Source organism: Thalia democratica, chromosome 2, assembly GCF_965202585.1.
Source record: "Thalia democratica chromosome 2, ktThaDemo2.hap1.1, whole genome shotgun sequence".
In the NCBI taxonomy this organism is placed as follows: Eukaryota; Metazoa; Chordata; class Thaliacea; order Salpida; family Salpidae; genus Thalia; species Thalia democratica.
Window position 1 is genome coordinate 34,767,487 of NC_139166.1, and position 24,684 is coordinate 34,792,170.

General features: G+C 24.8%; 1 protein-coding gene across 2 annotated transcripts; it reads right to left on the reverse strand.

Moving 5' to 3' along the window:
* Positions 1 to 3,031: 3,031 nt before the first annotated feature.
* Positions 3,032 to 10,760, reverse strand: LOC145849845 (SMAD family member 6-like). 2 transcript variants are annotated; one of them, XM_082954921.1, is made up of 5 exons: positions 10,288 to 10,760; positions 8,604 to 8,678; positions 8,455 to 8,529; positions 5,345 to 5,425; positions 3,032 to 4,326 (listed from the first exon to the last, which is right to left on the reverse strand). In XM_082954921.1, exons 1-5 carry the CDS (start codon positions 10,652 to 10,654, stop codon positions 3,731 to 3,733), a joined length of 1,194 nt encoding a protein of 397 aa, XP_082811047.1. In that variant the 5' UTR covers positions 10,655 to 10,760; the 3' UTR covers positions 3,032 to 3,730. The 2 variants fall into 2 exon arrangements, with proteins under 2 accessions (XP_082811047.1, XP_082811046.1); XM_082954920.1 differs by having other exon boundaries at positions 5,315 to 5,425.
* Between the last annotated feature and the right edge of the window lie 13,924 nt (positions 10,761 to 24,684).

Genomic DNA, 24,684 nt, shown 5'->3' on the forward strand with positions numbered 1-24,684 from the left:
GATAATACAAAAGTTTCATAGCTAATTACAAAAGTTTTAATTTAAGGGATTTTTTGAGATAAAAGTTTGCGCACCCCCTGACCAAAATACCACGCTACGCCACTGGTACGGGTGCGTTGGGCCAAAGTTTTGGCTTACAATCTCAGAAACCGTTTACCGATTTTGGTCTCTACGGACAAACAAAATGGTGGCATGAATATACCGAATATTTTTCCTTTTCCTTTTGTTTTTTTTTTCTCCTGGTAGTGCTGTTTCGCTCTGTTAAAGGAGCTCTCATTCTTAGATATAGTTGTCAATCTTTTGTTGATGGACTTAGCTACTTGGTTGACAACATATCGAGGGTGGTATGATTGGACATTGACATATATCGCTTTGAAATTTGGTTTTCTGTATGATGATAAGTATCATTGTACGTACAGCAACATATAGATATATATGGCTGTGCGTAAAATGCGCATGAATCGTTATACCAGAATCTTAATTTTCTCTTAACTGTTACTGTATTTCATATAATTCAATATTCAACTAAAAAGAACAGCAAGTGAAACTGTTTTTTCATTACGCAGTTGTCATTTTTAGATAAATTTTTGTATCTCGTTTGCATTTAAATACACGTGTTTGTTGTTAACATATTTAACAAATATACATAAATTTTGCATGCTTTTTTCATGTACGTTGATATTTTACAGACTAATTAGAGCTTTTCGTATCTTATGAGCAGCGAAACGTTTTCAGTCTGATAAAGTATCTGTATGCTAAGAATTTTTACTTTTTTAAATAAGGTATAAAAAATTCAGATTAATTTTGTTTTTAAAATTTGAAAAATATATAAATTAGAACCTCTGTTAATGCGAAGTTAAGTTTCTATTAAAAATTCTTTTGATTTGTATTTAAATAAAAAAGATAAAAATCTATAAAAAAAAAATTATGTGGATAATAGTTCTTGTTAAAAAATATTTTTTTTATAAAAAAAAATATTACTGCAAATAAAATAAAACTCTTAATATCATTTAAATCCTTGTTTAGTTTATTTTTATGACCACAGTAACGTTAGTTGGTATTTATAAATAGTTTTATTATGTTGATTAGTTATAGGGACATCAAAAAGTTTTGTATATCAAGTAATTTTATACAAAAAGCTTTTAAATTACTTCTAATAAAAAAACGTTGATTTATTTAAATAAATATAAAATCTTAGTTTAAAGAATATTGATCAAAAAATTGTTAAAATTAAAAATAATAAATCTATTAAATCTTTTGTTCAAAAAATAATAACTAGCTTTGCTTACGCTCAATATCATTAAATATACCTGAAATACAATAAAATTATAAGACTAATTAGAAATTATTTGGGATAAATTTTAAAATTATTTTATGAAAATTTATTTATAGAACAATATTTGAGAGCTAAAAATACTTATGGTGGCTAACTTTAACTCTAAGTTTAATATTTTATTTGTTATTTTTGTTGTACTCCGACTAATTTAATGTTTTTATCCAAATTACAAACTAAAAAAATAAAATTTAAACAGATTAAACACTTTTTTTCACTTAAAGTTAATTACATTAAAGACTTTTTTATCGCTTTTATATGCTGTTATTCCGTCTTTTTATACCAACTAGTGTTTAAAAAAAAATTAAAATAAAGAAAAATATTTTTTCTATGAATAACAAAATTATAATAAAAATTAAAAAGTTTTAAACTTTAACCACAACCAAAAACTTTCTTTAATTTAGCCCTCAGGGTCTCTAGTATTTTATTTTTTCAACGTTTTGTTTACTTTTATATATATTTAAACTTTATGTTATCATACAAACTAGTATGTATGACAGTTTCATAAAATTATGTACCAATAGTACAGCTTTATGGTGACAACACAAAAAAAAAAAACTTTTTGATACAATATACTAATGTTTTCTGAAGATTTTTCTACAATAATCTAACATGAACGTTCTAAATAAATAGTAGCGAAAAATATACAATAAAAGTTTCTCGGAAAAATTCTACATACTTTTAAATTAATTTTTTTGAGTTTGTAATAAACAAACTAATATACTTGGTTGTCTTGCAACTAAAATAACATTTTACAGCAAAAAGGTCTTTTAAGGTTTTAATAATAATTATTTTTACTGATTATACTTAAATCAAAAAATTATAATTAACTAAGTGTTTTTAATTAACACAAGTCTTTCAATACTAATACTTTTCAAATAAAAAAGTTAACAAAGTTGAGACTATTGACTTTTGATAAAAACATAAATAGTTTATGAATGTCTAATTTAAATCTTGAAATAGAAAGTTTAAAACAATACAATATCTTTATTCTGTTTTCAAAATCTACATTTACAAACATTTTTGAAAGAGTTTAAGGAAAATAGGTATAAATTTTTTTAAGTAGTTTTAAAAAATTGTTACAGACAAGGATTTTTCAAACTTATGATATATAATGGCATTATTTAGTAAGTTATTGTATTTGCATTCTTAAATTATGTTTTAGCTTTTTTTGTCTGATTACAGTCTAACTTTCTGAATCATTAAAAAAATAAAACATTTTAGAGTTTTACTTCTAGAGAGAGTCGATTTAAATATAGTCGTTTTTTTATGTTTCTTCCTGTAGAATTTTTAGTATATACTTATAACGTAATTAGAATATGAATGTAAATTAAAAATTTGACGAAACAAAGTAAGCTGAATTGTTAACTAAATATCTATTGAAAAATTTTCTATTTTTTTAGTTTATAAAATTCATTTATAATTTAATTTTTAATCTACTGATGAAAGTTATGTATAAAAAAATTAAAACTTCATTAAGACTTTTAACAATAGTTAAACATTACTGAAAAAAAAAAAGATTTTGTGTTATATTTATAATGTCAAATAGATTTTATATAGCTGTATTAGTAAAATTTTGGTTTGAAAATATACTGCTTGAAAAAGTTTAAAGCAAATAACTGTGCAGTAATAGGTAATTCACATTTCAACATCCTAGAAAATACTTACAGTTTCTAATAAATGTATAAATAAGGGAACTGAAGTAAAATAAAATTGAAAAAAAAGTTAACATACAAACAACAGAAAAGTAGATTTATATAATTTCTGCAAAATAAGTTTTAATTAAAATAAAAAAGTCGACTTCAATTTAGTTTGTAAATTATAATTAAAAACGCTGTTTAATTGTGAAAAAAATACCTATACAACAAATTTACTAATTTTTGGCTTGATCTTATGGTTTACAAAAAACTATAGACATGAGTTTAGACTCAAGTTTATTTTAGTTTTAAAACAACTTTCAAAATTATAAATATGTTTCTAAAAATGATTATTAGGCAAGAGAATAGCTTCGGTGAAGAAAAAATAAGGAAAACAATTTACTAGCAATTTAAAATAATGAAAAGGTCCTAAACTGTATTTTTTGTTGAATAACTTACTAAGCTATGTAATGTTTGAATAAATATCGTTAAAATATTGACCAAAACATTTCATCCGATATAAAAATTACTTAGATGATTACATTTTCTATAGCAAAACTGAGTTAATTGGCAGTGAAAACACGTAACTCGTGATTACTTAAAATTGTTTAGCTTGTTCTTTGATTAATAGGTTATATAATTTAGTAAAACGATCTTTTATTTTAAATAAATAATATTTGGCAAAAACAGTATTCAGCAAATTAAAAACTGTGTAGTATCAAAAAATAAAGTTTAATTGAAAAAAAAAATTGAAAGCTTGTCAACTGACGTCTTCAGAACGATCAGGTACAAAGAGTATTTCAAGCCAACAGGGGCACGACAAAATTGTCGCTCTCTTGTATTGGGGGCATCCCCAACCTTTCACAAAACTCACGCGAACCGAGCAGTCGTTTGTTACGTCACAATCGTCGTACCAAGAGAAACAGTCGTTCAGTCGAAACACGCGCATACAAGTTCCAGGTCGTAATTTGCACACTTTACCGCCAATAGAGCTGTCTAATGGCGTTTGCACAAACACATTCACTTGTGAACGGTTGTACATGACAACGTCGTCATGTCCGCACAGTGCCACCGTCACACCATGGCCTATTTTTTTTCGGACACTGTGAGAGCTTCTAGGGGGTCGCTCGTCTTCCCACAAGTCACCAGCTGATGTGATGTCTGAAAGACAAAAACCTTGTCCACGAGGCAGAGACGTGAAAATGTTGACGTAGTTGTCAACGACGGGGAACTGTCGTCCGACTCGTTTCCGACCCTCCCAGTACACTAGTTTACACCATGCTGGATTAACTAGACGCATATCAGACTCTGAGGATTCTAAAGTTCTTGAGTAATTTGAAAATTCGTCGTTTGAATCTGTAAATGTAAGTTAATGTATAACTTTTTTAACGACTTGGTATATTTTAGTTATCACAAGCTAAAACTTTTGATCAAGTGTCAACGAATTAAAAATAATAAGTACCAAAATTTATACATAGGTTTAAAAGTTTAGTTAGTTTTTTTCTAGGACAATTGTGAAAATATTTTGTGAAATAAACCATCCTAAGAAGTAGTTTCATTTGAGAGGGTAGATCATTCTCTTTTAAAAGTAAAAAAAAAAATAAAGCAGTTGTTAGTTAAGTTCGAAATAACCCAAGAATATAAGAATCCAATACATACTACTGATGTTTATTTGTACCAATGATTGTGTTTTCTTTACGATAATTAAATGTTATCAGTTTTGTAGACATTTATTAGATTTCACTGAAAGCTTCTAATCCTACTTAATTTTTCTAATTTAGTAAGTTATGGCTTGACTTGTTGACTAAGAACTTCCTTTAAGTGAAAGTTCTTTTATTTATACTCGTATTTCATTTAACTATCAATATACTTTAAAGTAGTATGCTCTTTTGTACCTTATTTTTTTGTATAAACTTAAGAACAACCTTTATTATTTAACTCTTTTATTATTTTACATTTACAAGTATATTTTGTTTTTTAACGTTAGTTTTTTTTCTGAGTATTTTATAATTAGTTCAGGATTTATTTTTTGTTGAAACGTTGCGCAACAAACACTAATAAAACTATTAGTCGTATTAAACCCTAAAATACTATACTTAAGAATGTGAAAAATATTTGCACGAAAGTAACAGTTTACTACTTTATAATTTTTTCAGAGTTATTTACCATTTAAGAGTTTTAAAACATTAAACATATAGTTATTTTTAAATTATTATTTGTATTTTTTTTTTGTTTAGTTAAAAGCACTTTAAATTAAGACTATATGTAATATAAAATATCCACTGTACATTGTAATTAATATACTGTAATAAACTGAGCTTGGTTATTTTAAATTTGTACAAACCGTTTTTAAGACAAAATTTTTTCCACAAACTTTTTATTCCTCCACTTCCGATCGTGCTGTACTGAGTTGCAGGTAATTTTTGAACTTCTTCTTTTTTAGTTTCATGTTGTGCTGTAAAAAACGATCATTAAAATATATAAGTATTAAGTATTTGTCTCAGCACTTAAAATACTATTTATAAAATAGCTTCAGGATACAAACCTTTAAAACTTAAATCTACAACAACAAAAAAACGTGTATTAGTTAGTTCCTAAGATAAGTTTAAGACGATTTTTGTTAAGAGGCGCTTTGGCAACCGACATATATTTATTCGAACAATGCAAGTATCGCCTGTCGACAGACGGGAGTCAGACATCGTGGCGTCGGCAAAACAACGGTTGCGTAGCAACAAGGCGCCCCATACACACATGCAATACACCCAAGATCCCTGAAATGTCACGTAATAGTTGCGCACATGAAATCCTCAAGCGTGAAAAGCCACTATTTGTCGCCCGAAGGCCTTCCGGTTACGATAGTTATTAAATTGTTAATGCAAACTTCTAAATGTTTTCACTATAAGCTTGTAATGTGCGTAAATTTCTGAAGCAAACTGTTATTCCTATGAATAATATGTGTAATGATATTTTTTTAATAAAAATTTTAAGCTTTTATAAATTGAAAGACTTTAATTTTTTAGTAGAAATTTTAGTAAAACAGAAAAGCGAATTCTCTTAAAAAATATAAATGTCATTTCTTAATTAAACTTGCTAAATTTTTTAGCATATCAGAGAAATATATTAAAAACATTATGTTGTAAACGTATGAATAATAAATAGTTGGTTTAATTCTTATGTAAAAATCTAAAAGATATTTTTTTATTCTAAAAAATATAAAATACGTAAATTAAATACCAACCTAATGTGCATTTCACATTAATTTCCTAAAAACTATAATAACAGCAGTCTTTAAGCATTAGGTTTAAGTTTTGAAATAGATCCATACTTATTGATGAAAAGTATATGTATAATAAAAACTGATAAAAATGTTCGAATTTCATGTATCCAGTTGACAATAATACATAGATACCAACATACTAAAAAATAATGAGCTTTTAAGTTTTTAGTATTTTTAATTAAAACTTCACGAATTTGTTGTATTGTAATCAATAAAATAACGTATAATATTTTAAAATTTGTTCTATAATTCAAAAATAAAACTTTTTAAAATTTTAACAAGGTAGAATATTTCAAAAATGTATACAGCTTTTTGAGGTAAATGTTTTTGTTGATTTTATTTTAATATTAGCTATAAATGCTAGCTCTAATTTGAATATAAATTTTGTGAGTCAGTTTTACTTAAGAACAGTTTCTGACCAAAAATTTAGTAGTGGAAAGGACATACTTTAAAGTTTTGTAAAGAATAAATTATGTCGTGAACACCTATCAATCTAAAAGTTATTTAAGCGTATCAACAAATTGCGTGCCTACAAAGAAAACTTCATGTTGTAAATTGTTGCATGGTATATTTAAGCACAGTAAAAGATACAGAAGTACACATATTAAGTAAAATATTATGAAAGGTGCTCAAAAAACCTTATGGTATATTTTAGTATACTGTTTTTTCGAGTTAAGTTTAAAATAAAGCTGCAATGCCTTAAACATTTTTTTATTACATAAATTACTTCAATCCTGGCTCTAAGTTGTTTTTTAAGTTTAATCATAAAAAAAAAAACTTTAAAATGAAAATGAAAATCAATACCAGCCGTTAAACATGTAATTAAAAATAAGTTGAAGAATGAAAGTTAGTAAATCTCATTTTAAATTGAATAAGTACGAAAAACAAAGGTACGTCTTGTCGCCTTAAATAGCTATTTACCATAAATTTTGGCGCCTCTCAATATTTTCATCAGCACACATTTACATGAATGAGAAAGCAATAAAAAGAAGGCGACTTTAAAACTATGAGATTTATTACCTTGCGGTTGTTTGTTTAAAACACCGTTTAGAAGCATTGAGAGCAATTTTTTCGGATTGTTATTCGAACTTATTCAATGTTCTAAAAGCTCTTGAAAAATATTTTAGCTGTGATGTTCTTAAATTTATTTAATAAACTTATAAAATACATGTTGACATACTTAACTTGAAGACACTATAAAAAGGTTTTTTAAAAGATAAAATGAAAACATTAATATTGTTGCTCTAAATATTTCAACAACTATTATTTAGTCTGTAAAAGTTTAATCTATGTTGTTTTCTATTTTTCTTTAATTTTTTGTTCAAGTTGTACTGTGCGAGACATACTCAGACATTTATTGTGACGTAATAAGACCACAGTAAAAGCAGTTAAACTAACAATTATTTTTAAAGGAAATATAATTGAACGGCATCCATTGAAAATTAAAGAAATTTTTTTTTTAGATGCCTAAGTTTTAGTGTTACTTGTTATGTATAGCACTATTTTCATAAAATTTCTAATGTAATTTAGATGTTTTTTTAATATATTTAGCACTACAAAACCTATTTTAAAGTTTTCAATTACTTAACAAAACTTTTAATCAAAAAAATTCCTAACCATTTCAAGAGTTACAATTAAAGCTTTATTTAAGCTCTATTAATTTTAAAAAAGATTAGCTAGAGATAAAGTTCAATTATTATCTTTAGTGCTCTTTTGCTGATTAATTGTGTTTATCACCTATAAAAAATATAATTAGTTGAAGTAAAAGTAGTTTTCACTACTTTGATATCTACTTTATAACTTGTCTTGAAATTTGTGTTATTTCTTCTCTTTTAAAATATTACTATACACTAGAAGAAATGCACTTGAACGCAAACATTTATTTCTATCGTTTTTTAACATTTGAACTCTTAAACTTCCTATCATTGCGCTTTCTTCGGCGTAAATAACTTGATTTGTTTGAATTTGTGTACAATTTAAAGGGTTTGAAATTATTTGCTATCAGCTTTCTTTTTATAATTACAAAGTTTTTTTTTATGTTCGTTCTATTAAGCATTCCTTAAAAGTATAACGTGTGTAGCTGACCTAAATTTTAAAACAGATTAAAACTTTGTTATTTTTTTAATACTAGTTTTATTATAAGATTAGCTCTAAATAAAGCGTCGTGTATTTATAATCTAAAAAGTCTATTTGTCAAATTTTCTTACTTTTATCAGGATTGTTTTCATGCTGAAATTTTGAGTTCTGATCGGCTGTTTGAATAAATTTTCTTGGGTTTGCATCTGTGTTTTAATTCATAACATTTTATAAAAGCCTAAAATTAAAAAAAAACACTTAAAAATGTCTAAAATAAAACCGATAGCTGCCGGTGGTGAAATCTCGTAATCTTCTTCTCTTTTTACACTAGTGTTTTTCTTGTCAATGTCAGACTCTGAAAAACACACTTTTGTCAAACATAAGCTTATAAAAGTAGTTATAGTTTAACTTTGTTACGTTTAACCAGTATACTTAAATGACAAATAATTCTATGCTTCGTTTTTATATACATCATGATAAACCTTGTTCATTGCCTTCGTTTCAATCATATTTACCTTCAAGCCAAAAGAGGCGTGAAAAGAAGGAAAAAAACGGAGCGAAATAAAGTTATTTTGATTTATCGTTTAAAATGCGATATTTTCAGAGGTAACCAAGACAAATCGCTCTCCAGACAATTCAAATCTTTTCCGCTTAATTTTTTAAGCTTTCTTGTTATAAAATTGCTTGAACGAATGCCAATAATAAGATTTCTTAATCTTTAAAAAAGCCTAAAAGATTTTAAACATGTCATGTGTACAAAGTTGATTTAATATAGTTTTTAATACTAGATTTTATTTATTTAGTTAAAGTTACAAATTATAAAAGTACTGTTACCAGTCATTAAAATAAAAATCTTTTTTTTTTAAGTTTATAACTTTGTTTTCAATATCAGTAACACGAAATCGGTAAGTTTTAATGTTTGTTTAATGTTTGTTTTATTTTTAGTTTGCTTTTATATAAATGAATGCAATACAGTTCTTTTTATTTAGAATAATTCTTTTTCTTCTATGCATTTATAACTTATCATGACATGGTAAGTTGATGACGCAAAATTGATGATAAAAACTAAATCAAGATGCAAGATGAAAGGAATACCAACTTTGAACATTATCAGTATTCATAAATACAGTCGATAACCAGCTCGCTGATCTGTTGCTGTATGTTTTTACATTTGATATTTAATTAAGTTTTAAACATTTAAATATTTCTACAAAAATAAAAACTTTATATTACAGATGTTTATTAGAACAAAGTAACAGTTTGATGTTATGTTTTACTTGACAAAAAGTAATTAAGTTGAAGTGTAATCCTTATTGTTTAAGGAAAAATATTTTTAAACAATTTTTTTAATTGTTACTTCTAAATAACTAAATAAGGTATTGAATTACTAAATTATAAAATAAATAAGTGAAAAATGTTTAATTAGTTTTGATTTTTTACAAAACGCATTTAATAAGTTAATAAACTAAAAAATATACAAAGTTTTGCAATTAGTTAGAACTTATAACCTAGACATAGTTAAACAAAAAATGAAATTTTTTTTTACTATTATTTAGATGTAGGCATATATATCATAGGAGTACAAGATTAAAAAGTAAAATTCATAAAATTGTACAGGATTATATCTAATTTGATATACTTAAAAAATAATAAGCTTACGTCTAACTTTTAGCATTTTATGTTAGTTTTTTTCTTCTCAAAAATTTTATGATGTTAAAAACATTTAAACACTAATTTATATTATGCTTAGTTAAAACTATTACAAATGTTTAAAAAAAATTTAGTAAAACACTAACAAAAATTAAGTTAAAGTAGTTTTACTTATACAAATACTCATACATTTTTATTTTTGAATATGTTTTAGTTCATAAAACTAATTCTCACAAGATAATTAACTTGTCATTGCTATTTTTCATTTATAAGGTACTATTAATAAACTTGTGCAAAATATAGTATTAACTTACCAATCCATCTACTAAAGTGGTAAGGGTTTACGCAATTGGTGCTTCTGCAGTCTGGTATTCTCACCAGTTTTTCTCTGCCGCTCATCTCAGTCCACCTGAGCAGCCGGCACATGTGAAACCTCTGAAAGTTTATATCTAGTCTTCTCCTGCCCTTTCCCTTTTGAAGAGTCACGAACAAAGTCTTTGAGTTGACACAAGCACATATACCACCTTTGGTCTTCATAGAAAGAACTAATGACCTCAAATGGTTTACTTTTAAGTGTGAAGTCATTTGCCCGACCAATGTGACGTCATCACTGTTATGACGTTGTGTTAGGTCATGAGAGATCTTTCGGCGCAAATGATACTTGTGCAAGCGATCCAACATATTGAGTTAGAAACAAGTTGTAATGTGTGAAAGATTTCTTAATTTAATGCATCGTACATAATAACAAAAAAAGTTTTATCTATTAAACTCAAGTTATGTTTTTATAAAATTCTATAAATTAGTTCTTTGTAATATTTGGTTATACTTATACTTTGTTTTATTTTTAGTTCTCAAACAACACCGAACCTTAATAAAACAACTATTATATAAATATTTTCTTTACAAAATATTTAAAATTTTAAAGTTAGAAAGAAGCAAAATTTATTAATTACAATATCAACTTTTAATCGAGCTAAAAAATCATAATAGTTACTTTTTCTGTAAAGCACACTTAAGTTTTATGGTACTTTTTATTTGTTAAAATGATTAATCTTGTATCATTGAGTTTAAAGTATAACTTACAGTTACTGTGATAAATGTCGATATTTGTTTGATTTTAGTAACTTACTAATACTAAAACTAACGAAAAATAAAAATACAATTTTATTTATTAACTTATATATTTCTTAATGATTTTAATTATACTAACTTATAACTGTAATTAATTAACTAAAACAATATATGAAATAAGTAGAACTGAATTTATATATAAACAAATTGTTTATGTGCATAAATTTTTAAAGTACAAGTAATATTATTATATTAATAGCTATAAGTGATTGGTTTATAAGGGGTTACTTAAAATTATAAAGTTTAGCACAGTATAACACTGAATAATTTCAAGGACACAAACTTAAATATAATATAGTTTTTGATTGCAAAATTCTACTCTAACTCTAATTTACTTTTTTTATATAATATACTAAAATTTTTAAGAAATTTAAAAATTGCTATTGTAAATCAAATATAACAAAATGTATTTTTTTATTACTCATCAAAATATTTTGTGTATATTTAAAGTTTTAGTCATACTACAGATTAATTTAGCTATTTTGATTAGTATATTAAATTATCAATGAAACATGTAGTACTGCATAATATAAAAAAAAAGCTTCGACCAATTTTCAAGCACAGACAGAACCAAAAATTAGCTCTATATTAATCTTTGGCTTTTCTTTTGACTGAGTTCTAGAAAAAATGAAAAGCAAGAACTTTGAAGTTTATGCTAAGTCGATAAAATCTTTTTTTATTTAACACAGAGTGACTCATATATCCAGTAATAATACGCTTCGTTGAGTTGGCAACTACAACAAGCATTTTCCCGACTGACAAATCTCAACTTGTTTAAAGTTTTAAAGCAATGTTTATAAAATTTATCGCAAACTTAGACTATTTACCTAAATTTTTGTGTATAAGATATCTTTATTTTTTTCAATAATACCAAAAATTATGACAAATAACTTTTCTTAAGTGCTCATATACTTTATATGGATAAATAAACTTCAATTTATGCTACATATAAAAAAAAGTTAAATAATTTTGGCATTTGTTAAAGTCAGTTACTTTTAAGCTTACCAATAACGATTATATTTTTTATGAAATAAATGCTTTTTGAGTATAATTCTAAAACAAAAGTAATGTTTGTCTAAAACTTGGTTTGTCTCACATTGAAAAGAAATGGACAAATGATACCAAAAAACTGTGTTTGACTAAAATTCAATTTGAAAACACTACATGTTGCATTTTAATTTTGTCTTGTGCGGTAACGAAAACATGTCTGCTTTATTTCAAGTTTTATTTTGCTCTATCTAAAAAGTAGTTTTAAATAAATTAACTTTTTTTTAAATCAGCAATTCTTCTTGATATTTGTATCAAACTTTAATTTAAATTATATAATGCTGACTACTAATTTCATGTGTTAAAATAATAAATAATTTTTATTTTGAAATACTTACTTTTCTCATTACTGTATATGTATATATACTAACTAAATCTTGATTCTTTGGTTTTAAGATGATTTTGTTCACAATTTTTTCTTACTAGTAAATATTTTTGTAATTTTACATAACGTATTTAAAAGCATCATTCTGATTCGATTTTATAACTAATAACTTAAAGCTAATGATGTGGAACCTCTAAAAACATTCATAGAATAACTTAAAATTTAAGTAAACTTATATTTTAAACTTTCTTTTAAAAACAGTACAAACAAGTATTTGTTTAACTAAATTAATCGACTTCCTTGGTTTACTGCAAATGAATTTTCTACTTTTTCCCTCGATAGCGAAGTAAACAAAAAATTATTAAGCTTTCAGTCTTTATAGAATAGCTAATGAGACGCGCTCACCTATCAACAAGTAAAAAGTAGGTTAAATAAAACTTCTCTGCCACTAATTCCACATCAAAACTCAATCAAGCGTCACAACTTTTCTCTCAAATGCAACGCACACCTCTCTCGTTTTTTTTCGAATGAAAGTAATTTATCGGTTGTTTTACCAAATTTGAAATGTATTGTTACAATATTTTTAAAGCTTCGTACTTTTTTACATTCGTAAAAAATGTTTATGATTTATTCCAGTTCTATAAACTAAAATAGATATATTGCCTTATAAAACACATTACATGCAATAATAAAAGCTTTTAGTTAGATTAGCCTAAGACTTTTATGTATATGTATTACTAGAAAATGTATAATTCTTGTAAAGACGATTATTTAAAAAATATTTTATTGAAATATAAGGGTAAGTAAGTATTTTCAGTTTTTTTACAGGTTATCTAAACAAAACGATGTTTCACTCTAGCTGCTCTAGAGAACTTAGAGTGAAACATTGTTTTGTTTATATTATTTGTTGAATAAACTCGTGATAATTTGTCTCCTTATATGTATATAAACTAAAAACTTATTGTTGTTCAATTTATAAATAAAATACAATACTGCATTATTGAGTAAAATCTAAAAAAATATATTTACTTTAATAAAAAATGTATAAACACAATAACATTATATTTAATGTTGGAAAAAACTAGGACGTTCATATGTGTTCATAAAACCTGAAGTCATGTCATTCGCCAATGATAAAGTTTTTGTTTGTAATTTTACATAGTTTGGACATTGATAGAAAATAAAATGACTAGATCAAAACAATTTTTTTTTACGTTGAAGTATATCAGTTTTTTATTGATAATTTTCATTTAAAACTAAAACATTTTTTTTTAAATAGTAACGTTTTGTAAAATGATAAATCAATGGAATAATTTTTTGTACTAATAGTTTATAAAAATGGTTATATGACAAGTTCACAGACTAACATTTACCTGCCCGTTGATCAGTTTGTCGTTAAACAAACAAATAAAATGTTATTCTTTTTATCTTACAGCCAAGTATTTAAGACAATATTGTTGTTGTTACGCTCATCTCATTTTGATTTGTTTGTTTTACTGTACAAAACAGATCTAAAAGTTTTTAATTCTTAGTTACTTATGTTTATACTTTTATGTTTTTCTTAAAAAATATTTACCATTTTTTATTTTATACCTTTAACAATTAACTTGTCTCTTTTATACTTTTATAAATCAACTTGGTACTTTTTCTAAGTTTTTGTATATTGATTTTAAAATTAGTAGTTTTGAAAACTATTATTTTTGAAGATTTATTTTGAAAAAGATACACCTATTTAATTTTAAATCGATAAACTTTCTTATATTTAGTATTTGTAAAATGTAAGGTTTCGAACATTGTTATAGTATTTTAAGATTTTAGTGTCTTGTTTTTTTACTTATTCATAACAAGTAATCTTACGATGGATCTAAAATAAAAAAATAGGTAGATACTATCAATTTATATATTCTAATTCAATCGTAATAAAAGTCCCAAAATTTGAAAAATACTTTAATTCTTAAATTTAATTAAATCTAATAATTAAATTTTATTGTTGAAAACTATATTTTCTTTTTAACTACTGCAAAATATCTAAGCTAAACAAATTGTATAAAAATTTTATGTCATAACTTTTTATATACTGTCTATATTTAACTCAATTCAAAGCTTGATACTTTTCGAACTTAAAATATTTTCTCTAAGGATTTATATATACTATACTAAACTGTTTACCAGCTGAAACTTGCATCCGTTTTTAGTAGAGTAAGCTTCAAACTAATTTAAAAAAAAATTGCACTTAACTTTTAAATAAGAAACTGTTTAAGAAGCAAACATTGAGTCGTTCAACTTTCTAAAATCATCAATCAGCTACAAGCGACGTTGTAGTCTGCATTTGTGGCGCCAACAGCGAGTTGTGACGTCATAATTGATTGTAAAAAGACCACCCTGAATATAGGTGCACTACTATTTGTAAAAGAAGCATAAAAAAGTAATTCACTTTACTTTTTGTTTACATCAGCTGCTTGCAACGGCTTCAAGCAAACGTGAGGTCTTTACATAGCTATTTAAAATTAAAAGCTCCGTTAGACCAATTTTTTATACATTTTTAACATATATTTACTTAGATAAAGGCTGCGTATAAAGTTTATACAGTTTTAATGGCGCCTATATCGCATAGTAATTGAGTTGATTTGATGTGTTTCAATGCGGCGCCCACATGGATTAATATCTGTATCGTCTCTGCTGAATGGGTGGTGGTTTCGTTTTTACAACAGCCTTCCACCTCATAATTTGTCTTTTGTTTCTAAAATAGCCTTTCATGTTCACGATATATATGTTATAATTTTACAACCGTGCAATTTAATTTTATAGACATATTCTATAATTAAAGTTTCTAGACTACGTGGGTCCTTGTAATATTTTTAAAGTATATAAAAACACAAAAATCTTAACCTGCTTATTTTTAATTTATAGAAATATTTAAACAATTCAAGCATCTTATTTTTATTACGTTAAAGTTTTATTAAGTTGGGATTTCTTTTTCTTTTGATAACAAATGCTTTAATAAATTTTTTAATAATTTTTACTTTTATTAAAAGTATTACACATTTTATGTTAAAAACTGTAAAGCTTAAATTCTTAGATATTTGAAAATTTATATTAGACAAAAATGATTTAGTATTTTTGATATAACAGCTTTTGTAAATGTGTTTAATTTTTTTACAAAAATTGTTTTTCAAATGCAATAAAAATAAATTAAAACAAATAAAAGAATTTTTTATCCAGTTTTTTTTATATTTTTTCACATCTGCTTAAAGTATTAACTATCATTTTTAAAAACTTATTGCTGCTTTTTGTAATATATAGGTAAGAAAAAAATAATAGAGAGTCAAATGAGATGACTTTTAGTTAAGTTATCTTTTTTTGTTCCTTATCTGATGAATCTTTGTTTAATTTAAAAGAGCATAACCGTTAAAGTGTTTATAAACGTTTTGTTTAGAAGCTCAGACGAATAAAAAGTAATATTTAAAAGTAAATATATAGCATATTTATTTAAATTAAGAACTTAAAAGTATTATTAAAAAAAAAGATTAAATTGTTTGTTAAAACATAAGTAAAACTTTTAATTATAAAATATACCAAAATTCATATATATATTTATTCATTTTAGTAGATTTTAACTTTTTTTAACCAAGGTACTTTTAATTATTGCTTAAGTTAGTAACTTAAAAGTATTATCAAATTTAAGTTATTTACGAGTAGTTTTTTAGCAATAAAACTTACCAAAATTCTTTTACGTATGAGTTATACATATCTTAACCAATCAAAGCTCTAAAATATTGAAGCTTTGATTACTTAAGGTGCAATTATCTGAAAAAAAATCATATCATGTCAATTTAAAAACTTATAAACTCCGAGTGCGTTTTTTCAAAGTTATTTTAAAAATTTATTTATTTATTGATTAAATATTAATTATTTATTGACAAAAAAACTACCTTTCATTTTTTTATGAAAAAAGTAGGATTTCTAATTGTTTTACTACAGTTAAATTAAACAAACTTTTTTAAACAATAGAAAACTTTCTTTTTAATCAAAACAAGTTCTAATTCACTACATAAACTTAAACACTACTTTTAAAGGTAATTTATTTAGAAGTTTTACATAACTTTTATTATTATCAAGCAACAAAAGTGATTCAACGTAGAATACTACTTTTATTTATTTCCAAAATCATTTACAAGAGATTAATTTTTAAAATGGTTTTAAACCAACAAAACAAGCCTTATAATGTTTTTATTTTGCGATTAAATCTATTTTCTTGACGCTTGGCGCCGACAATTTGTGCTTAAAATTATTGTATACATTAAACTATATAATGTGACAGACTTAATTTCATTTGAAAAAACATATATAAGTTATATTTTTTTTTTTTTAATTCCTGTAAAATAAAAATAACCAATCATTTGTGAACTGTTTTCATTTATGTTGCTTTAAAACTCCTAAAAAAATCAAAACAGTAAAAGTCTTCCATAGTTTAAGAAACTAAAGTCTACATTTTTTTTCTGAATCCGATACTTCTACTAAATGTTGTTACTACTATTACTTTTTTATAATATAAGTAATTTTTGTATAACTATTTAACGTTTGAATGGTATTAGATTATTTTTGGCTAGTTGTACAGGGTAAAAAGTAATTGTTCTTTTAGATAATTATTTTATTTTTTATTTTTGAATTAAAAGTAGATAAAAATGTTTTAATAAGTTTTTTTTTTGATACGGATAAAAACAAACAGTTTTTTTTTTATATTTAATTTTCAAACTGTTAATTTTTAATTAAAGTTTATAAAAAATGCTTAGTTAAACTTAAATTAAAACATAAACACTTAATTATTTACTAAAATGTTTTCTTTGTTTTAGTTTATTGAGCTTCTGTTTAAAGAAAAATTACTAACCTTATAACTTTACAAAACATCTTAAGCATAAAGCAGCTTAGAAAAATTATAGTTTTTGATTGTTTTCTGTATTTTAAGGAAGCTACGAATGATTCTATCTTACCTCAATGTATTTGTATAAAACAGAACACTACTTTACACTTTTATCGGGCTTTATGCACAAACTAGTGATCTAACGGATCCTAAATGTTTTAACTTAAAAAACACTTCTAAGTTTTATGTAGTTTCAATAGAGAACAAACTTATAAAATTTAATTATTATAATACCAATAACTAGTAAAGATTGTTAAACAAAAATATTTTGTAAAAAAAAAACACAGTTTAATTATCTAAATTTTTTACTTGAACAATAGGAAAAGAACGATGTAAAAAAAAATCTACTTATACGAAATCTCAGTTCAAATGTTAAATTTTAAGCTACTTATACGACTAAACTTAAATTTTGTACCATGTATAACGTAAAAGAAAAAGAAGTTAAGTGCTACAATGCTTTAAAAAAAAAAAACTTTATTTCTTTTAAAATAAGCTATACATTATACTTTTATTTACAAAAGTTCGAACTATAAGATGAACAAAACTTCTTCAGCAACTGTTTACATATGTAAAAGTAAGTAATTTAGTAAATAACATTTACTCATATCAACGCCATTAAGCAAAAAAGAAACCGATTCTTGTTTTTTTCAAATTGTGATGAAGAAATAAAAGTTTTTCGCTTGTTTTCGGAAGCAATTGATTTTGCTTTTGTTCGTACAATTTACCAGCTTTTGAAAATAATCTTTAAGAATAAACAAAAGATGGTGGTGCCGAAAGATACCTTTTTGCAAACCTGGCAAGATGTGTGTATTTTTTCTTGATTGAGTTTCACCAAGACAAAACTTCAGCTTCATTAACTTCTTAAGCAGTTAAATTTTCTTTAGCCGAACAAAAATTAACTTCTGTCTCTATCTCTTGATCAACTGAATCTTTTTGCTGTGTTTGCACTTGTTTCTGATTAAATGTAGAGTAGAACGACAACAAGTATTTGGAATATCATTTTTAGGTAGTTGAGCTTAAGGTTTATTAGGCGATACTAGAGAAACTTGACCACTTTGGCCAGTCTTTAACAACTAAATTTTTTACTTTTGATTTCAGTAGCCATACAACCTTCTTTTTAAGATTAGCAGGGAAAAATTCAAGTCGATACCGTGGATCAACAGCTGTTGTGAGTAAAAACAATTCGTTATCATGAAGGTTTATTCGTGTGCTATTATTAGTAGTATAAAACCTTCTTTCAAAAGCCTCTTCTATATTTTCTGCCATGGTTGCTAACGTTGTAGAACTACTTTGAACTGGTGGACTATTAGCTTTGTAATTAAAAAACTTTTTTAGTACTGCTGCATGCAGTATTTCACTTGACAGTTGTTTTTACTACACTGCTGCGTTACTATGTAAAAAGGTCCGAGCAGTTCATTAAGGAAGCTAACACGTTTCTATTCATCAGGTGTAAGAATATTTTCAGGTTTAAATTTGTTGTTAGCCACATAGCTCTGGACACTTGTTTTAAATTTTTCTAGTTATTTCAACATAAGATAGGTTGAGTTCCACCTTGTTCCACCATTAGCGAAACTAAAAATTATAATCTTTTACAGTCACAAGTTCAAAAGGACTGTTTCTTAAAAATATTAAATTAATTTTATATTTTTTTTTACCGTATTTATAATTTTTTAATTTTAAATGTTATACGATAACTAGTTTTATGAAAATATTTGTTTTATTTAAAAAAAGTTATTATTTTTAATGGCTAATAGTAACCAGTTTTCCAGCGTAAATATTCTTGTTTGTAACGTTTACGTCAAATATTTCTAAGCATTTTCTTTTGATGTTATTTTTTAACTTTTTCTATGTTGTATGCTAGAAAATTGTTACATGGTGTTATCCAAAAACAGTTCTAATTATACTTTTAGTTTAACGAACAGTTTCTAAGGTAGACAATTGTAAAATACGAAACATAGATTAATTTCAGAGTATTTAAAAAAACATTCTAATATATTGCGTTTTACTTGATAAAGTTTTTACTTTGTTTAAGGAATTTTTCTATTAGTTTTAAACGACTAATCGACTCTGATAACATAGATTTTAATTTTCTTACGTCCTGTTCGTAACTTATTTATGTGTGTTTTTACTCTATTATCTAAATAGTAATTTCTATTCACGTTTGCTGCTTAATTTTTAAACAAAAAAATAAAATTACGAATTAAAATAAACACACTTCTTAAAAAAATCAACAATTTAAACTTTAAACGAGAATGAAAAACAAGTGATAGAAAAATTTCTGAAAATAAAAAATCAATCAGTGTTCGAATTTTACAAATGTTTACCTTAGAATTGTTCGTTTAATTTTCAAAGTTAATTAGAACTGGTTTTGAAAATAAAAACGTAGCAGTTTTCCAACATACAACATCAATTTCAATACTTTAACATCAAAAGTAAGTGCTCAGAAACATTTACGTAAGCGTTATCTAGAAGGATACCTGCTCTGTAGACTACATAGAAGAGAAATCTCGTTAAATGTTTCGAAGAAATGACGATCACAAAGGGCTAGACAAACGTAGTACTGTTTTAGTCATTTTTTTGAATAATTACTCTGTCAGAAATCAAACGTTGAGAATAATTTCAAGTTCTAAAAAAGTGTGCTTGAGGTTAGCTTCATATCTTAAAATCAACATTAGTCGACAAATTATCGTAATCAAATACACAGTGGCATTAAACTGGAAAACAGCGTTTACTAACTTATTTTCGCTTTTTTATTTTGAAACTTTGTATTTAAAACCTTATATAACTATGTCAAAATCATTTTTAGTTTAATTTTTATTACTTAATTTAAACTACAGTTTTGAATTAAACCAAGTTTTTAAAAAGTGCTTAAGAAAAGTCGAAAAACTTTAAGTAACAAATAAATTTTACTAAAATGTGAAATGACATAATTTTCTGTTACAAATGGTTGTCAAAAGCTTGTTAACATTTTTAAAGTCTGTTTTATAAAATTGTGATATAAAAGAGGAAAAAACATTAACATTGTGTATTTTGTATCCGTAAGAATAACTTTGTTTACAACTCATTTAAGATATTTTTGCAGTTAGGGCTCGATGGTTACATGACAATTCAAATTCGGACAATTCAAATTCCGACAACTCAAATTCTTAAAAAAATAATTAGAAGACTATATCTCAAAAAATAATTGAAATTTGAGAAAAATAAAAAATGCTTATGTAGACCTTATTAATATCTACAAGCCACTTTTTATTTTTTGCAAAATCTTAAATACTTTTTAAGATATTTTAAAACTACTAAAAATAACTATGTTTTTTACTTTATTTAAACCATATACCAAAAAGTATTCAATGTTTTGCAAAAAGAAAAAAAATTGCTTGAAGATATTAATAGGACTTACATATGTATTTTTTATATTTGACAAATATACAATACTTTTTTAGTTGTGGCCCTTTCAATTTTTTTTTAAGAATTTGAATTGTCGGAATTTGAATTGTCCGAATTTGAATAGTCGTGCACCCGGGCTGGATTTATTAAAAAAATTATAAGTATTTAATTAAATTATTAAACATAACCTTAAAGTAAAAGTAAATATTTAAAAAATACAAAATTTTAATGTTTTTACCAAAAATTTTGACAGAATTGAAAGTAATACTAAAATTAAACCCACAAAAAGCTGTTTAAATTAGCAAACTAAATTGATATAAAACAAATTTAATTGAATATTGTAAAGATGTACTTAAAAATTTTTTTTTAGATTAGTCTTTAATTTAGTAACTATTTTACTTTAAGCAAAAAACCATAAATAGGTAAACATTCGAAGTTCTTATATCATTTTTGAAATGATTGTCTTTTTATATTTTGTAGCATTACAAACTTAATTGTAATTCTTAAAAATTTTAAATCATAAAATGTTATTGAACACATGAAATAAATTTTGCTGCAAACAATAAGTTCATTGTTAACAAAAACTCTGTCGAGATGCAAGTTAATCTGAGCCTGCAACTTGGCGCCGCTTTGTCTCCAGCCAAATTGTCTCATATTATATAGAGAAATAGGGATTAGGCTGAAAGGAGAACTACACTGTACGCATCTGCGAGTTTAAATTACTCAAAAAAGCATCATAAACTTTTAAAATAATTCAAGAAACAACAAAGAAAAACTAAACTAAAATTAAAATAGAACTATTTTTATCTACAAGTAATCAAACTTTGGTGAACGTGATAGAAAATACTATTTCATTATAAACTTTTAAAAAGTTTTTTCATAGTTTTTACATATTTGGTTTATGAATTTTCAAATAAAAGTATTACTTTAAACTCTTTAATTTAATTACTATTTTCGACTTCAAAATTCTAACTTAGTTTTGGTTGAAAAATCAAAGCCTAGTTTTTTGTCGTGAAGATATTTTATCGTTGATTATGAATCATAATTTTTTAAATAAAAATTAAACTTGTTGTATTTATGTTTCTAAAAACTTAAACAATGTTTTCAAAATAACGTAATATTTTTAGCATTCTTTAAACTACTTCGTTTTAAAACAATAAAATTTTAAAGTATTAGGTTGAAAAACTGTATTTGATTAAAAGTTGCTTTTTAACTAGTAATAGACTGATTTACCTGCAAGAAAATAAAAACACTGTACTTTTTTGTATTCGCATAGTAAGTAACTACGTTCTTTAACTATTCTTTGACATTTTATTTGTAGAACCTGTATAAATATCAAAAAATATTAATTTTTAAATGTATTACGTTGCAAAAACAATAAAAACTTTTATTTTTAAATATGCTTGTTTTTAATTAGTACAAACTTCAAAGAGTTTTAAAAAAAATTATATTACTGACTAATTAATTTGTATTAAATAATAATTAATAAAGTTTTTACATTTTACTTGAAAGATTTAAAAAAAAGAAAAACTTTGAGGCGCCAGCAATCTCTTACGTCACAATAGTTACAAGACCACACATAGTTGTAAAAAAGTTAAATGATGTCACAAACTTTACATGACGTTGAACCTGTAAAAGTTATTTAAATGAAAACATGTCATTATAATTAAAAGAAGGTATCCTGTAAAATTTTATGTTTTTTTTTAGTTAACTTATTCAAAAAAAAGTCGTAATGTTCCAAAGTTATTTTCAAAAGTAGTCAATAATCGATTTTAAATTCTTTACATTAGATAAAAATCAATTTTCTAATTACCTTAAAATGCTTTCTGTACTGTAAACTTAGTTTGCTACTCTGTTATACTTTCTTTCGAGTCAGAATGTTTTTAAAAAAGAATAATAAAATTAAAGTAAAAAAATAATAAATTTGTCTAACATCATATTAAAAACTGTTAGAAGTTTTAAATTATCATGAAAACTAACTTGAGTTATTTATTACTTACTTTTAAATTTTGTTAGTCTAATTTGCTCACTTTAATTTTTAAGATGCATAGTTGAAACTTTATATAAGATAATGAAGTTATCTTAATAGACTAATTGATGACTAAACACGCCGGTATTAGTAAATTAAATATGTATCAAAAAGCTATATGTTAATGGCAAAATTAGTTTTAGTTATAAATTAGCTCTCTTAAATTTATATTTCAAATTTTATATAAAATAAGTAGCTTGTAAAATGTTGGCGTATTATAATTGACGTATTCAAGTTATCTAAAACTACAAGAAGCTTGTATAACAGTTATACGCCAAAACTTTGGAACTTTCTCACGCAAAAAACGCTAATCGCTTACCGACCATATTATCATTTGTAAAAACGTAAGTTATCAAACTCATAGTTTAACATAAGTACATCAAATAATTTAAAAAAATAAATAAATCTAGTTAACGAAATCATAATGAAATAAGTAAAAATAGCTTCTTAATACTATAAAGCAGTGAATCTTAACCTGGGGTAATTTTACCCCTGGGGGTAAATTCCCTTGTTTTAAGGGGTAAATTTTCTTTATTACAGCTTATAAAAAAATAGATAAATTGTCTTTTTAATTTATAAGTTAGTATTTAACTGTAGTTTATTTTTAAGTTAAATAATCTCTTTTATTTTTACAATTTTATATATCTAATAAGCTTAAAGTTCAAAAAGTTTAGTTTTTTCCTCAAAATTAAACAATATTTTGTATATTGGGGGTAAACTTGGTAATTACCTTCAAAAAAGGGTAAATTTGGTAACAACCTTTAAAAAAAGTTAAACATGAAAAAAATTTAATAACCGCTGCTATAAAGCATAAAGTAAACTTGCATGCTAGAAAAACAAGTCAACACCAGAGAATTATAACTTAAAAACACTTAAATACTTGTAGAATTCATAATAAATTTAATAGTTGTATTTATGTTAGTTCTACATATTAGTTTGCTTTATATCATAATACCTAAAGACAGGTATCGTCTTCAAATATTTTTAGTTGCTCTTAAATTAGTTGTAAGAAACTAAGTGTGTTTAGTATGTATAAAAATATAAACTATTATTACTTTTATTGTTATTACTATTATATATACTATAAATCTAATTTGAATTTATTCGAAATTTTAATTATTTTTTGAATAGTATCACATTTCTAATGTAAAATTTTAAACTATTATATTTTATTATTTAAACTTATATATTTATTAAAAAAGAATTTTGTTATTGAAAAAGTTTAATACTTTTTCTACAATAGATTTTTGTTAAACGTTTTATTTGAAAACGGGTCTAAATTGCACGAAGACAAAACTGTTCGAGGTTACTGAATTGCACGACGGGACTAAACTGCGCGAGAACAAAATTGCACGAGTGCACAAAATTGCACGAAGCCAAATTTGCACGATACCAAAATTGCACGAGGTCACAAAATTGCACGAGGGAACAAAATTGCACGAAGAAAATTTTGCACCAAGGGTCAATTTTGTACGAGAGTAAAAAAATACAAAAAATATATAAATAAACAGAAAAACAAAACTAGAAGAAAAGTTAATAAAAAAAAAAGAAAGCTACCGACTGAGGACAAGGGTTGGAGGTAACAGTGATATTAAAAAAAATATTAAAAAACAAAAATTAAAAAAAAAAAATAATAATAATAATAGCAACTTACCGACAGAGGGTAAGGGTTAGGGGTGACAGTTACAGTAAAAAAAACTAAATTAAAAATAAACTAAATTAATTAAATTAAAAAAATAATAATTAACCCGTGCAAATTTGTCTCCGTGCAAAATTTTCTCCTCGTGCAAAAGTGTCTTCGTGAAAAAGTGACCCTTCGTGCAAAAGTATCTTCGTGCAAAAGTATTTTCTTGCAATTTTGTGCACTCGTGCAA